The sequence below is a fragment of the Schistocerca serialis genome, chromosome 4 (assembly GCF_023864345.2).
Source record: "Schistocerca serialis cubense isolate TAMUIC-IGC-003099 chromosome 4, iqSchSeri2.2, whole genome shotgun sequence".
NCBI classification, from domain to species: Eukaryota; Metazoa; Arthropoda; class Insecta; order Orthoptera; family Acrididae; genus Schistocerca; species Schistocerca serialis.
The window spans coordinates 856550222-856566693 of NC_064641.1; the positions used below are offsets into that span (position 1 = coordinate 856550222).

Sequence of the window (16472 nt, forward strand, 5' to 3'; positions counted from 1 at the left end):
GCTCTTTCCCAAATTTCTGTTTGGTTTCCTTTACTTCTTGCTTAATGTACAGATTAAATAACACTCACAGAGCTGTCTCATTCCCTTTTCAACTACATCTTCCGTTTGATGTCATTGTTATAACTGTTGTCTGGTCTCACTACATGTCATACAAAACCCTTCACTGCCTGCATGTTAGTCCTGCCACCTTAAAAATTCCCATGTGTATAGTGGTCAAAATAAAAAAAAATTTTAAAATCTTTAAATCTAAAATGTAGATTTTTCCTTTCTTCAGTCTATCTTGTAAGATAAGTCGTAGAATCAGATTTCTCTCTCATGTTCCTTCTTTTCTTTCTTTTCTTTGGAGCCTGAACTGAATGCCCTGAGGTCAGCTTGTAGCAGTCCTTTCATCTCCTGTAAATAATTTGTGTCAGTATTTTGCAGTCATTACTTAGTAAACTGGTGATTCTGTTGTGTTCACGCCTGTCAGCATGTGCAACCATTGAAACAGGAATTATCATATTCCTGTTGATGTCAGAGGTTATTACGCTTGTCTCATATATCGGGTGGGATAGTTTTGCCATGTTATGTTCTCCCAAGGATATTAATAATTCCGACAATGTTGCTTACTCCAGATGTCTTTGTTTGACTTAGGTCTTCCAGTGCTCTGTAAGGCACACAGATTTACGCAGCATATATATTTTGCTTTTCAGTTCCAAATGGAGGTTAGGGTTGATATTTCCGTGGGTTGTAATATGGTTGGAGGAGCAGAGTTTCAGTTGAGTGTTATGGTGAACACAGATAACTGACAGTAGATGATTGTTACCTTCTATTAACCCTGTTTCACAATGTGGTGTCCGTCCGTAATACACTTTAAGCATTTGATATAACAAAGAATGCAATTATTTTCATGCAGCATTTGGTTTCAGAACACATTTTTATTCATATTCAATTGATTCTTCATAATGAAGTTAACTTTAATTTCCTACAATATTTTACTTACATTGTTTTGCTACATTCACATTATTTATATTTAAAACTATAAGGCTCTATTTATATACACGAATTTTGTGGATTATATAAAATTCAGTTGTATTGCATTTATCAAGCTATTGCTTTTGTTTACATACAGCTAAATGGTAGTAAGGGATGATGTATAGAAATGAAAGTACTCTGCATTGGAACATTTAGTATAAAAAAATGTCTCTTTCTAGGAACCTCTGGATGCTGCAACACCTATCACTCAGTCAATAGAGGTTAAAAAAGAGGATGTTTTGGGCCCGGTGCCAGCAACTCCAGGTGGAGGTGTGATGATTGGATCCCTGTCAAATGAAGAAAGGCAAAAATTGGAAGAGGAACGTGAGAAACTGTACCAGCAACTTGATGAAAAAGATGAAGAGATCAACCAGCAGAGTCAGCTTGTAGAGAAGTTAAAGGATCAGATGCTTGAACAAGAGGAGGTAACAGTTTCAGTTAATTGCTTTAATGCAATCTTTCTTCAGAATGATTGCAGTCAAAGGGTTACCTGTGGCCAGTGACATTAGCAGTTGAAAATTTCTCTAATTTTTTGATTGAAATCATACTAGGTCTGCAATTTTCTTTAGTTTCTTTCAGGTCATATACGTTCCAGAATGTGGAGCTTTACTACATAGATTACTTGAGATAAAAGCAAGCATTTTAGTTGCTGTTTGTAAGCCTATTCAGTAAAACGTATGTCCATTGATCTGTTATCACTTCCTTGGCATCCCCCCCCCCCCACCCCCCCCCACCCCTTTTTTTGTATCATTATGTCTATTTGAGGAGTGCAGTTGAATCTGTTTAGCTGATGAGTTCATGTTGTTCTACCAAAATCTCCACATTCCGAGGTATCTACAGTTCTTCAAGGTATCTGTTGCAGGGTTTATACACCCCTTAACAACCAGGAAATCATGGGAAAACAAGGCAGTTTTTCATCCATGAAATACCCTGGAATTCTTTTACAATTAAAGAATTTTTCATTGTTTCAGTTTTCAGTTCATTTTTTTAAATTTATCTAGTAAGAACTGATACTCTAACAAAGAATTTTACTTGGCCTACTACTGCAGAATAATACTGCAGCACTAAACCATAAACATGAGAATAACACCAAAATAAAACTTTTTTTTGCATTGAAAATGCACCATTTACCACCACAATACACAATCCAAACACAAGCGTCTGCCAACAGTAAAATGTGTCAGAGGCATTAAGTGCAAAGGCTATGCAGTACTGTGTAACAATAAACTGCTTTCAATAAGCATTACGTCAGAACATTTTACATTTGTAACAGACCATGGGAAAATATTGTGAATGTTGGTTTAAGAACGTTATTTTCAAAGCATATTTCCTTTTATGCTAGATGAATTATGTTTCGTGCGAGAATGTGCAATGAATTTCTTAAATCATAGAGTATTTGACACCCTTTCGAAATCCAACACTTTGTGGGCCAGCCACTCAGAAAAATTTCAGGCCCAGAAAATCACCTGTTTGAGCCATTTTTTAACATTTTCTGGCACATTTGTGTTTGATATATCGTAAATGATAACACATGCTAAAAAAGACCAAACTTTAAGTTTGGTTATTCATATTTATTTCAGTTCTTTCGTATATTACAAATTACGCAGTAGTGATGGCAAAAAGGTATAATTATCCTTCAAAAAAAGGGCGAGGTGAGTTCGTGAGCAGTTTCACATGTAATGGGCTTTTGTATGGAAAAATCAAAGTACTACACAGAACATGTATTCAGCCAGGCAATGCATGAAGTGTTTGGTGCACAGCAGTGAAATTATTTATGGTCATGCTTGTCAGAAATATTCAGCTGCTGCACTTAAAGCTAGTTTCTTAGGACCATGCTTAACTACACCTTGGTATATTAATTTAAACCATGAACTTTCCTGTTTTTGAGTCACATTACTTAACAGTGATGTTGCTTGGCTAATGGCATCACATGTCCTAAGCTTTGAATATCAGCTTTCCATTTGCTGGCAAGACCACATGACATGGGCTACGATTGGTTGACAAAACCTCACTGCGCAGTGCAGTCTCAATCTCAGTTCATCGGAAGCTACCATGCTGTATTTAGCGAAGTTTGTATTTACACTTTCGTAACAAGGAAATACGCAGTGTACGTATTGCCACACATCAGAGATCTTTCAAAAACATGTTTTTTTGCGGGGTTTTGTTTCCTAAAGTGCAGAGAAGTTCTACACTGGTGTATAAAACCTTTACATTCAAAGCATTTGTAAGTTTTACAGATCCGAGATAAATTATGTTGTCACTAAACATGACAAAAAATGTGCTTTCACCTGAGGTATAGTTTATTTTCACCCCAGAAAAGTGTATTTTGGACTCGGAAATTGCGGAATTCTACCCCCTCCCCCCGCCCTGCACCCTCCCACGTAATCACCCTTTGTTGGTCTGCCTGCAAAATGGTGATACTATACTTTCTTGCCATTATTACTCTGAGAGAGGTTTTCCTGTCAGTTGTCGTATAAATCAATAAATGTGTTTAATTGCTAAAACACACACACACAAGTAATTATTATAGATACTTTAAAAATTTGTATAATTCCCATCATGTCAACATAAATCCCATTTTCAAATGCCCTAGGTTAAAGCAGACTAGCTACTATTAACATCGCTAACCATTATGCCATTTGAGGAATTGTGTCAGTATGCAAGTCAAAGAGAAATTACATGGTTGCTTTGGTGGAGAAATTGTTTGTGTAAGTCTTCATCCTGGCTATTGAGGAAATATTCTGCCTGCCACATAATGGTTCCTTCATCTGAGGAAAGAGGAAGATGGTGGCTGGGTGTCATGTCTTGAGAGTCTTGGGGATGAGACAAAATTTGTTAGCTCTGAGAAGCAAAATGTATGTCTGCATCCTGTGCAGAATAAAGTGGGGTATTTTCGTGGAACAAAAGTAACATGTTGGGAGATTGTCATATGCTCCTCCAACAATTTGCCACCCTTATGAGCACAATCTGTTAGTTCCGCATTATGATAGCCCCCCAAAAAACATTCATTATCACTTTGTCTGATAATATTGAGGTCTTTCTTCGATGGCGAGTTCACATTTCCACTGCTTGCTTTGCTCCTTTGTCTTGGGATCATAATGGTACTTGAAGCACTTGTACGTGGTACTTATGTGGCTAAAGAAGTTGTCCAGATTAGTCTGGAACAGCTGTAACATTTCAGCTGGTACTTCAGTTTGGTGGGGTTTTTGGATGGATGTGAGGTGATGTGGAACCAGGTGGTCAAATACATTTGTCATGTTTGAAATACCATGTAAAATGTTGAAAACTGATCTGTGACTGGTCTTCACTTCCTTCACTGGGATGATCTGACTCTTTGTTCTTTGTCACTGTAATTGCGTGCAACACTAACCATTAAGTTGTGCTTTTGTAAATATCACTGAAAATAAAACTGCAACCAGGCACACATTTCGAGAAATAATTTATTTTGCTGTAACTAGTTTTGAGCCTGAGCCCATCGTGAGATGGCAGTGAGGATTTCTTGTACAAACTTCACAGCATTACATTCTTGAGTAAAGGATTTTGTTTATTAATTACAATATAGTATTGTAAGACTGTAAGGCACAAATGAAAACCTTTCCTCATGATCATAACAACGTGAAATTTGTACAAACAACAGATTTTTCAGGGTGGCATAATGACAGTTTCATCACCACATAGCGGAGATGTTGAGCTGCAAGTAGGCCCAGCAAAACGACTACTAAACACGGAAGCTTTTGGCCAGAAGACCTTCTGAAATGGATAAAACGCGCACGCAGATGCAACTCAAACACACATGATCTTGGCAGTCTGAGATGGTGATTTTGGCGTGTGTGTGAGTGTGAGTGTGTTTCGCCAAAAGCTTACATGTTAAGTAGTCTTCTTGCTGTGCCTGTCTGCGACCTGACATCTCTGCTATGTGGTGAGTAGATCTATCCATTTCACCATATAGCAGAGATGCTGAGTCGCAGATAGGCATAGCAACAGCAGCAGCAGCAGGTGGTGTGGAGGTATTGCTGGTGTACCTCCACTTGAATAGCTGCCACCCGTTCCATATCGAGAAGTCCCTTCCACACAGCCTAGCCTCTCGTGGTTGTCTCATCCTCTGCAACGAGCAGTCCCTTTCGAAATATACCGAGGGTCTTGCTGAGGCCTTTACAGACCGTAATTATCCTCCCAACCTCGTCAAAAACAAATCTCTCATGCCTTATCTTTCCAGTCACCCATTACCTCCCAAAGTCTCACCGTCCGGCCATAGAGGACCATTCCTCTCGTAAGCATCTGAATTACATTCTCTGCCAGGATTTTGACCATCTCTCATCATGCTCTGAAATGAAAACTGTCCTGCCCACTATCCTTCCCACCTCTCCCACAGTTGTATTCTGCTGGCCAACGAACCTACACAGTACACTCGTCCATCCTTACACAATCCCTGCTCCCAACCCCTTACCTCATGGCTCGTATCCCTGTAATAGAACCTGATGCAAGACCTGTCCCATACATCCTCCCACACCCACCTACTCCAGTCATGTCACAAACATCACCTATCCCATTAAAGCAGGGCTGCCTGTGCAACCATTTATATGGCATACAAGTTAAGTTGCAGCCACTTTTGACAAAGACCTTATTGGCCTAAAGCTTATTCTGTGACAGTCTGTTATGCCTATCTGTGACTCAGCATTTCTGCTATATGGTGAGTAGCAACTACCGTTTTCATAATATTGTTACATTCCATCCTAGATTTAATATATCCTTTTCTAATTTGCACAAGAATGCCTCGCTACCATCTGATGATGGGCTCATGCCCAAAACTAGTTATGGTAAAATAAATAGTTTCTCAAAAAATACAGCTAGCTGGAATATTTTCTTCAGTGATATTTACTAAAACAGCTGTGGTGTCCTCATTAATCCTGGGTAAAATAATGGGTACAATAATGCGTTGTTACTGTACAGTTCGACGGTCTCAGTATCAATTGTTGCAGCATCTTTCCCCCTCAGATGCAAAAAATGGGGTTACGATACTCCGCTTTATTAAATGGCTGCCCCTCTTGTGTTTTATGTTACTGTGGTGTGGGAATTTCAGTTTGCAAGAGACCTGCAGACTTGTACCCGCAAACAAAAGGAGAATTAACTATATAACTTTTTTCTCTAATGGTAATTAAAACTTTAACTAATGCCACATATATTATCTTGAAGAACACAAAACATCCAAACTGTAATGTTGCTTAAACAGAACTAAGGAAAGGATTTCATTGGGTGTTCAAAAAAAATTGCATCCGTGCTTACACATCTGTGAAGCATTTCCAAAAAATTGCATAACTGCCGTTTTCAGTAGTGTGGAGACTTGCAACAAGATTGGCATGGAGTATCCATGTCATTATAAATCAGCTTAAGTGAATCTACATATGTCCAGTAGATCTGCATTTAGAAATCTCTCAAACATTGGTGACTAACAAATGTATTTTTCTTTTAAATACCATGCTATGTACCACATTCATTTTTAGTGGTGTCATGTAAATAAGGAATATATGTGAAATTTCATTGTTATTGTGTAGAACACTGTTTCACACCACAAGAAACTGAACTAAATTGTTAAATGTTGATTTTGTGGTATTATAAAGAAATCCACCTCCACTACTTTTCTAGTTTGCCACACTTTAAAGAAAGTTAACTGAAGTGTGATGATGATCTTGAGGCAAATATTTGCAGTAATTGTTTGAAATTTGCTCTAAATGAACAAGTAACATTGCATTGTTTGTAATAGCATTGCCATGACAAATATATCTTCATTCATTACAGCTTATTGCATCAACTAGGAGAGATTATGAACTGCTCCAGCAAGAGATGAATCGGATCCAGCAGGAGAACGAGAGTGCAAAGGAAGAAGTCAAAGAAGTCCTTCAAGCTCTGGAAGAATTAGCAGTTAATTATGACCAAAAGTCGCAAGAAGTGGAAACAAAAAACAAGGAATATGAAAGCCTTACAGAAGAACTTATGCAGAAACAGGTAAACTTCACCTCCTTTCCCAAATTCCATTGATTGATATAAAAACGTAGTTGGGATTATCGTTCAAGTACTCTAATCTCTCACTGTCAAAAAGGATGGTTAGGGAGTTGCAGATACTCGCGCCAACGATTATTTTGTGGAAAAAGTTAAAGTGCTTTGTCAGTATTAAATTTGGGTATCTTTTTGGATTGCAAACAATCATTCATTATTTATTATTATTATTATTATTATTATTACAATGCAGTGCTTCCTACATTGAGGAGTCTGGCATGTTGACATGATCTTATAACTTCGCAAATTGAGATGCATTTGATAAACAATCTATATGGCTAATATTTTTTTTAGAAATTGAAATTCGTTTTTATTGCTACAATCTATATTTACTGTATTTATCCGAGTGTAAGATAATCCTGAATATAAGACCCCCATTTTTGAAGAGGCTCCTTGAGAAAAATTCATTTTTTAACATACTCTGGCTAATCAAAACTACAAACTTTTATTGATGTTAGGTATGTGCCTAAAACGTTACCATTACACCTATTCTAAACATATGCGATTTATTGCTTGTCTATGTTTTGATAATACAAGGAGAAATAAAATAAACAAAAACAAATTGTTTACATCAATTCCAAATGCAGGTTTGATTTTTGCCGCATGTTAACTGAGTGAAAGCTGTTTATTCTTCGTGTGTGTGTGTGTGTGTGTGTGTGTGTGTGTGTGTGTGTGTTCACAAGTCTGGCATGTATACCAATGTCAAAATACCCAGACTTTTGAACAGGGCTCGACGAGAGGTTTGCGAAGTTACACTACTTATTTCCCAAACTGCTCGTTTCTAAGCCAAAACTATCCTTTTAGAATGGGAAGAGTTACCCCAAAATACAATACCACACGACATAAGTGAATGAAAATAAGTCAAGTAGACTAATTTTTGTGTAGAATGGTCACTTACTTCAGATAGTGTTTGAATAGTTAAAATGGCAGTATTAAGTCTTCGAACAAGATCCTGAATGTGAACGTGGTCTTTCCACAGCAGTTTACTATCTATCTAAACACATAGAAATTTGAACTGTACAGTTTCACTAATCCTATGCCCATTTTGTGAAGTTAAAATGTTGGGTTTTGTTGAATTGCGTGTTAGAAACTGTAAAAAGTGAGTCTTCTTGTGATTTAGCTTTAGTTTATTTTCTACAAGCCATGACCTTAGGTCATAAACTGCACTATTTGAAACTGACCCAATATTGCACGCAACATACTAGTGTCATCAGCAAATAGTAATATTTTGGAGTTACTCGTAATACTAGAGGGTATATCATTTACATAAATAAGGAACAGTAGTGGTTCCAGCACTGATCCCTGGGGCGCCTCTATTTGACTGTACCCCACTCAGACCCCACATCACAGCCATGCTCAACATTGTGAATAATGACCTTTTGCTGTCTGTTGCTAAAGTAAGAGGTTAACCATTTGTGAGCTACTCCCAGTATTCCGTAATGGTCCAACTTCTGGAGCAATATTTTGTGAACAATACAATCAAACTCCTTAGTTAAATCAAAAAATGTGCCTAGCTTTGGAAACTTTTTGTTTAACCTGTCCAATACCTCACAGAGAAGAGGTAATAGCATTTTCAGTTGTTAAACGAGTTCTAAAGGTGAACTGTACGTTTGATGGCAAATTGTGTGATATAAAATGATCAATTATTCTTACAAACACTGATGGCATGGAAATAGGTCTAAAATTGTCTACATTATCCCTCCCTTTTTATAAAGCGGCTTTACTACTGAGTACTTTAATCGTTCAGGAAACTGACCATTCCTAAAGGAGAAATTATAAATATGGCTAAATACAGGGCTAACATGTGCTGCACAGCACTTTAATATTCTGCTATACGCTCCCTCATATACATGGTAGTCCTTAGTCTTCAGTGATTTAGTTTTGACTCTGTCTCCCCCTTGTCTGTATCATAGAGGAGTATTTCAGACAACAATCTCGGAAAGGCATTTGCCAAGAGTGTTATTTGATTCCCTGTAGAAACTAAATTTTTATTTAATTTGCCAGCTATGCTCAGAAAATGATTGTTAAATACTGCACATATATCTGATTTATCAGTAACAGAAATATTTTTACTACGAACTGACTTTATATTGTCGACCTTGTGCTGCTGACCAGACACTTCCTTCGTAACTGACCATGTGGTTTTAATTTTATCCTGTCAGTTAGCTATTCCATTTGTGTACCACATACTCTTTGTCTTCCTAATAACATTTTTAAGCACCTTGCAGTACTGTTTGTAATGGGCACTGTAGCTTGATTGTGACTGCTAACATTTTGATATAATTCCCTCTTTGTTTTATATGATATCCTTATCTCACTAGTCAGCCACCCAAGCTGCTTTTTACTGCTAAAGTGCGCGTCATTTATGTTGGCGGCCGAGTTTAGGTTCGTTCTGCGCATCTGACGTCACAAAACACAGTCACCCAATGAACAGAGAACGACGTTGCCGGATCTCGACTGCAGTGCATAGCATGGACGAGTGTCTTCATTATTAGAAACATTCAGTCATAAATAAAGTAATAGAACAAAAGCAATGTCTTTCTTTTATAGAAAGTTTGGAAAAAGCGTTCTTTATACCAATTGCTTCATATTCTATTAATTAATTAAACCAAACAAGCAATAAGACTCCTAATTCAGGCGATAGGAAGGAAAGGTGTTTGTATCAATCTCACGAACCGCTTTTTCGCACTAAAGAAGAGCGGTAATTGTTTATTTCCTATTGTACTTCGACGAAGCGTTAGTAATTCATAGTCATACCAAAAGTGTTTGTCAGTATTTTGCGTAACGTGTTAGACTCCTCACTGTGTTCTGTAGGCAGGCGATCTGCATTAGCGTAATGGTTAAGGTGTTGGACTTCTACGTGAAAGGTTATGAGTTCAAACCTTATGCGGTGGTTAATATTTTCATTATTTAAAAACAATATCGAAGTGCCTTACTTCACGAATTATATTGGTTTGAATGCAATTTTTTGAAATTTCTAGTGCTTTGTCTCTTCATTAACCCTTTCGCTGCTGCAGACACGTGCTCCCCGCATTCCGCGCTGTGCGCGATTTTGTCATCACTGCACTGATCGCCTGTGCAGACACATGGTGTTCCCACTGCTTTGACACACTTATCATTCAATTTCACAAAAACTATTTGGCCCAAAAATTTGATTTTTACACGTCTCCTTGACTGATACCTTCCCCCCATAAATGACTTAATTTTGTTTCGATGTTCAACGCAGTTATTATGCAGCATTAACTGTAGTAAACCATTGCACGAAGTTTTGAAGAGTTTGCAGAGGTAGAAGTCCATAGTGTATACTTCCGGTATGGTCGATTTTAGTTGCCACAATGTTGAGAATGAAATGTGGACAAATCTTGATCCTATTCAAACGAAAACACTATTTGCTAAACATTACCCTTCTGAACTCTTCAAAATAAATTTGTACAAAAGCTCTATGGCCAAAACTACATCTGTAAATGTAAGGCGTCTCATGTATTAATCTGTTAAACATTGTAAAAACAATTACCTCAGCAGTAGTAGTCTCGTCTGTAAGTATAAGAAGAAACTTGTGTTTTTCGAATGACGAATTTGGGAAAAAACCTCATCTTATAATCGGGTAAATAGATTATTTGTGTTCTAGACCAAGGGTGTGCAAACTGCGGACCACATGCGGGCCTGCTATTGGTCTGACAGTGGCCCGCCCCTTATCATTCATTCTTGTAATTTTTTTTGTTTTTTACTCATCTTTCATTCTCTCTCAAAATGGAGACTGCAGGCTCTTATAGAACTTTGTTCCTTTGAGCCCAATCCAGCTGGCATTGGGGCAGAGGATCCCAGTTCGGAATAACAACTTACCTCTGGGCACAGTATTTTTGAGCTAGCGGCCTTTATGAAGTCACAGTAAAGGGCCTTCGGTTGTAGCAATTTAGTACACACCTATTGCTGTTGTTGTGATCTTCAGTCCTGAGACTGGTTTGATGCTACTCTATCCTGTGCAAGCTTCATCATCTCCCAGTACGTACTGCAGCCTACATCCTTCTGAATCTGCTTAGTGTATTCATCTCTTGGTCTCCCTCAATGATTTTTACCCTCCACACTGCCCTCCAATACTAAATTGGTGATCCCTTGATGCCTCAGAACATGTCCTACCAACCAATCCCTTCTTCTAGTCAAGTTGTGCCACAGACTCCTCGTCTCCCCAATTCTATTCAATACCTCCTCATTAGTTATGTGATCTGCCCATCTAATCTTCAGCATTCTTCTGTCGCACCACATTTTGAAAGCTTCTATTCTCTTCTTGTCCAAACTATTTATCGTCCATGTTTCACTTCCATACATGGCTACACTCCATACAAATACTTTCAGAAACGACTTCCTGACATTTAAATCTATACGCGATGTTAACAAATTTTTCTTCTTCAGAAACGCTTTCCTTGCCATTGCCAGTCTACATTTTATATTCTCTCTACTTCGACCGTCATCAGTTATTTGGCTCCCCAAATAGCAAAACTCTTTTACTACTTTAAGCGTCTCATTTCCTAATCTAATTCCCTCAGCATCACCCGATTTAATTTGACTACATTCCATTATCCTCGTTTTGCTTTTGTTGATGTTCATCTTATACCCTCCTTTCAAGACACTGTCCATTTCGTCCAACTGCTCTTCCAAGTCCTTTGCTGTCTCTGGTAGAATTACAATGTCATCGGCGAACCTCAAAGTTTTTATTTCTTCTCAATAGATTTTAATACCTACTCCGAACTTTTCTTTTGTTTCCTTTACTGCTTGCTCAATATACAGATTTAATAATATTGGGGAGAGGCTACAACCCTATCTCACTACCTTCCCAACCAGGACTTATTAAACTGATAGTTCAGTAGTTTTTGCAGCTGTCAACACTTACTTTCTTTGGGATTGGAATTATTATATTGTTCTTGAAGTCTGAGGGCATTTTCCCTGTCTCATACATCTTGCTCTCCTGATGGTAGAGTTTTGTTACGGCTGGCTCTCCCAAAGCTGTCAGTAGTCTACTCCCAGGGCCTTGTTTCGACTTAGGTGTTTCAGTGCTCTGTCAAACTCTTTGCACAGTATCATATCTCCCATTTCCTCTTCATCTATGTCCTCTTCCATTTTCATAATATTGCCTTCTAGTACATTGCCTTTACTGGTACAGTGACATTAAAAATGCAATAGCAGCAGAACTATAAGAACTACATTTCTTAAGTTTCATCTTAAACCACGAATGTTTAAATTTCATGCAGTCAGATAGATTGATTGTTAATCACTCGCTTATATTATGGTGTACCTCATATGGACTGTAAATAGCTGTTAGATGAATATTTTAATCTTCATCAAATGGTAAAATTCGTTGTACATTCTGACAAAAGATCACGAACATGCACATATTTCAGGAATAGTTATTCAAAACCATACTTCCGCGCATATACTTTATCCTTAATTATAGTACATAACTGCCTTTGTAGTGTTGTGTATAGCAGAAAAATTCTGTGTTATCTACTACGTACAGCTTTATTTATACACAGAAACAGCAACGTTATGATTAGTATGGTGGCTGTTATTTCTGATTCAAGGTTAGACATATCGTGGATTACCTTTAAAGTTACTTGAAGCAACAGTCAGAACAAGTCATAATCATTTTTGCAGTGATTGGTTATTGTATTGTATTGGAGCAGGGCCACCTTTGTCTGTGTGTGTGTGTGTGTGTGTGTGTGTGTGTGTGTGTGTGTGAGAGAGAGAGAGAGAGAGAGAGAGAGAGAGAGAGAGAGAGAGATATGCGTATTTTATCATACTTCTATATAATGGGTAATTTTATCATACTTCATTACACATATACTATGAAATGTACATTGCTCTACATACAGTAACAAAATACCACTTGCTATTTGAAATATTTTTTTTTTTTTTCAGTCTGCGCTGAACTCAACATCATCAGAACTTCAGCAACTGAAAGATATGTCCTCTCACCAAAGGAAACGCATAACAGAAATGCTCACCAACCTGTTGAAAGATCTAGGAGAAATTGGTGTTGCTATTGGAGGTGATAATGATATGAAGGTTTGTTTTAAAGTTGGTGAATTTAGTATTATATTGTTAAGCACTTCTAGTTCATGATGTAAAAAGTAAAATTCACTTGCGAAAAATTTTAAACCATGAGGAAACAATTCAGCTAATATTTACCTTTAGGTGTGAGATTGTAATTACTGTCTATTGAGACATACAAATATTTTTTTGAAAAAGTATTGTCTTCTGGAACTATTAGGAAAGAGGAATTTGTTAGGGAAGGTTGGAAGTGAGAGGCGGGCCACTTAGACTCAATATTGAGAGGGGTCCCACCAGTACTGAGAACAAGGGGACCTGTAGACAAAGTGGAAGACATCAGAGTAAGAGTCGTGTGAACAGTGCTGCTAAGAAGTACAAGAGAACCAGAAAAGGAGGTTGGGATAAACCACAGAGTGTGAAGTGTACACACAGAGATTAAAAGGAAGAAATGTAACAGTAGATTACTGAGTACCGTATTTACTCGAATTTAAGCCGCACTCGAACCTAAGCCGCACCTGAAAAATGAGACTCGAAATCGAGGAAAAAAAATTTTCCCGAATCTAAGCCACACCTGAAATCTGAGATTCGAAATTCAAGGGGAGAGAAAAGTTTTAGGCCACACTTCCAAATCGAAACAAACTTGGTCCATTGTAATGTTAGATACAATTTAGGTTGAATGAATGACGATACAGCTGTAGTAGTTTGGTTCGAGTCGTAAGCTTAGCAGTTAAGCTTTACCAGGTAGCCGTTGTTATGCGTCAGGCGCTCCATCCGTATTTATACGGGTACCCTTCCTTTTTCACGTGCTTCGTCTGGTTTGAATTGATTGCTTATTTTTCTTTGATCTGACAAGTGCAGTTCTCTTTGTTATAGGTGTTGCTGTCACTCAAAGCTGAAAATGCATTACTGTGCTGTGTCATGCATTGTTTGTCGCATTCTGAAAATAGGGTTTACGGCCTGTTGCCGCTCGCGGCATGGCTTGCTTTTGTGCACGCTACCGCCGCTTACAATTAAAAAAAACCAAAGAGAGGAATCGTCTCATTAGCGAAACAATGACATGAGACTGCTATTCGTTGCTACTTACACTGCTGGTTTCTTTGATAATGATCAACAAGAATCAAATAATAGACTGCGTATGATAGAAGATGTTCTGAACGAGAATTTAGCGAAAAATTTTTCCGTTTGAAAATCTTTGCAGACGCCTCTTTAGTGCATTACATTGTGCATAGAAATTAGTCATCTTAGATTTAAAAATCTAGTCAATTGCCGTGCTTCATTTTTGACTGTATCACTATTAGGCATAAGAATAATAAGAATATAAACATGACATGGTATGTATATTCTTCCGCGTCTGCTGTTGTCTCACTCTAGTTTCGTAGTTTATTAGGCGGACAGGATTTAAATGAGATAGCAGCAAACACGAAAGAATACATGGCAAAATGTTTATATTCGTATTATTCTTATGGTGAAGAGAATACTGCATGTGATTCACAATTCATAAAAGTTCCTATTAGCAACCATTTCTTCTCAGAAAGCAGAGTAGGCCATATTGACAAATATCCCAAACAGTCTTGCCAGTCGGATTTTCGTAGTACATTGAAATACTGCTACGTTCGAAGAGGAACAATACGGAATTTGTATTTACTTCGTTGGATAATGTATGAAAATGCAGTGGTCGAAACTCGGGGCGGAGAAAAAAAAGCTCGTCTTCCACCTTTTTTTTATTTATTTACTGACGCAGATGTTTTGGTGCCAGTATTTGTCTTCGTGCCTGCGTAGCGCTACATATATTCAACGACAGAAGTTAGTTGTGGCGGCACCTACCAACATTTTTCAGAACTTCCGCTTACTTTGCACTTGAATCTAAGCCGCAGGCGGTTTTTTGGACTACAAAAACCGGAAAAAAAGTGCGGCTTAGATTCAAGTAAATACGGTAAATAAGAAAATCAGCCAAAAGGGATGAGGTATGTTGAAGGAGGCATTCAGGAGGGTGGCAGGATGTGAGGTTGTTTGGAAGTTCCAGTCCCAAGAGTTCAAGAAAACTACTTAAGTGCTCAAGAGTTAATGGAAATTACTTAGGTGGGAGGAACTAAACAATCTACTTGGTGCAGCAAGCACTTGGGTCACTTGACTTGTGCTGCAGAGCATGCTGAGGAACTAGGTACTGGGTGTCCCAAAGGAAGACAGTTATTCTCTCAGCCAGTTTAGTGGTATTTATCCATGTATAAAAGGCAGTGCAGTTAACACACATTCAGTGGTTAGTGTGTTTATCAGTAGTACGAGGAAATTCACCTTGTGAAGATAAGTATTGGTCAGTCATTCTGTCTCTCTGAAACTACCGTTTCCTAGTGATGCATACATAACTGGCAGATATTCTTCCAGTACTAAGATGATAAATAATATGGGTTCGAGCATTATTCATGTAAGATTATACGATACATAATTTCGTTACAGAAGTGGATTGGCTGGGTTTTAAAGTTGTTTCTTTATACCAGCTGTTGAAAGGTGAGGTAATACGAAACTGGAGTAGCTAATTTATGTAGCCGGTACATCGAAGCTCAAAAATATTTCACTGGGATATTGTCTCTAAAAAGTAAATAAAAAAAGCAAAGCAAAAAACTTGGGTGGTGCTGATCTTTGGGTGCTACAAGACTTCTCCATATTCTAACATAATTATTCTTGAACTGCTGCAGTTAGAAGTGATTAAAAGTAGCAGTTTGCTGTTTGGAGTATTCTTCTCCATTTTCTTATGTTATTTGATTCCTGTATGACTTGAGATAGTGAAAGTATATTTGCTTTCACCATCTGTCTTCCACATCCATGCTACTTTTTTTTGTAGAATCTGCCTGTATTAAGACATCTTAATTAATGTAACGTATGCACCTACATTGACTTGTTTGTTCTGCAAAGAGTATTAAAGTAGCACACCGATGTTGCTTATACACTGCTGGCAATGAAAATTGCAATGCCATGAAGGCTACGTGCAACAAGTGTCAGCTGGGCATGATGTGTACTGAATGCTTGGATATGCAAATGATTAACATTTCAGCACATCTCACAAAGTACATAAGAGTGACAGCATCATTATTCTATATATAAGCAAAGGTTAAGTAGTGAGTTTCTCAATCAAAATTAAAATTTTAATCTTGCGGGATACACTCACCAAGTGGCGGAAGGAGAACACCCCTATGAAGAGGTATTGAAATTTGCAAGCTTTTGGAGCCAGTGGCTCCTTCTTATGGCAGAAGGAAGAGGGCTGAAGAAAAAGGACTTGGTGAAGTTAAGAAATCGGAAAAGTCACGCAGAACTGGACGGTAAGTCTCCCTCAATTTGGGGTTCTTGATGACTTTTCCAAACAC

The 16472-nt window shown here is 37.9% G+C and overlaps 1 protein-coding gene across 1 annotated transcript in view; it reads left to right on the forward strand.

The window, feature by feature from the left end:
* The window catches only part of LOC126473493 (kinesin heavy chain), a 72210-nt gene that overhangs the window by 34270 nt on the left and 21468 nt on the right, over positions 1-16472 (forward strand). Inside the window, exons 8-10 of the mRNA XM_050100572.1 lie at positions 1194-1439; positions 6811-7017; positions 12982-13128. Of these exons, the coding sequence (XP_049956529.1) occupies positions 1194-1439; positions 6811-7017; positions 12982-13128 (600 nt within the window). The remainder of the gene's footprint in view (positions 1-1193; positions 1440-6810; positions 7018-12981; positions 13129-16472) is intronic.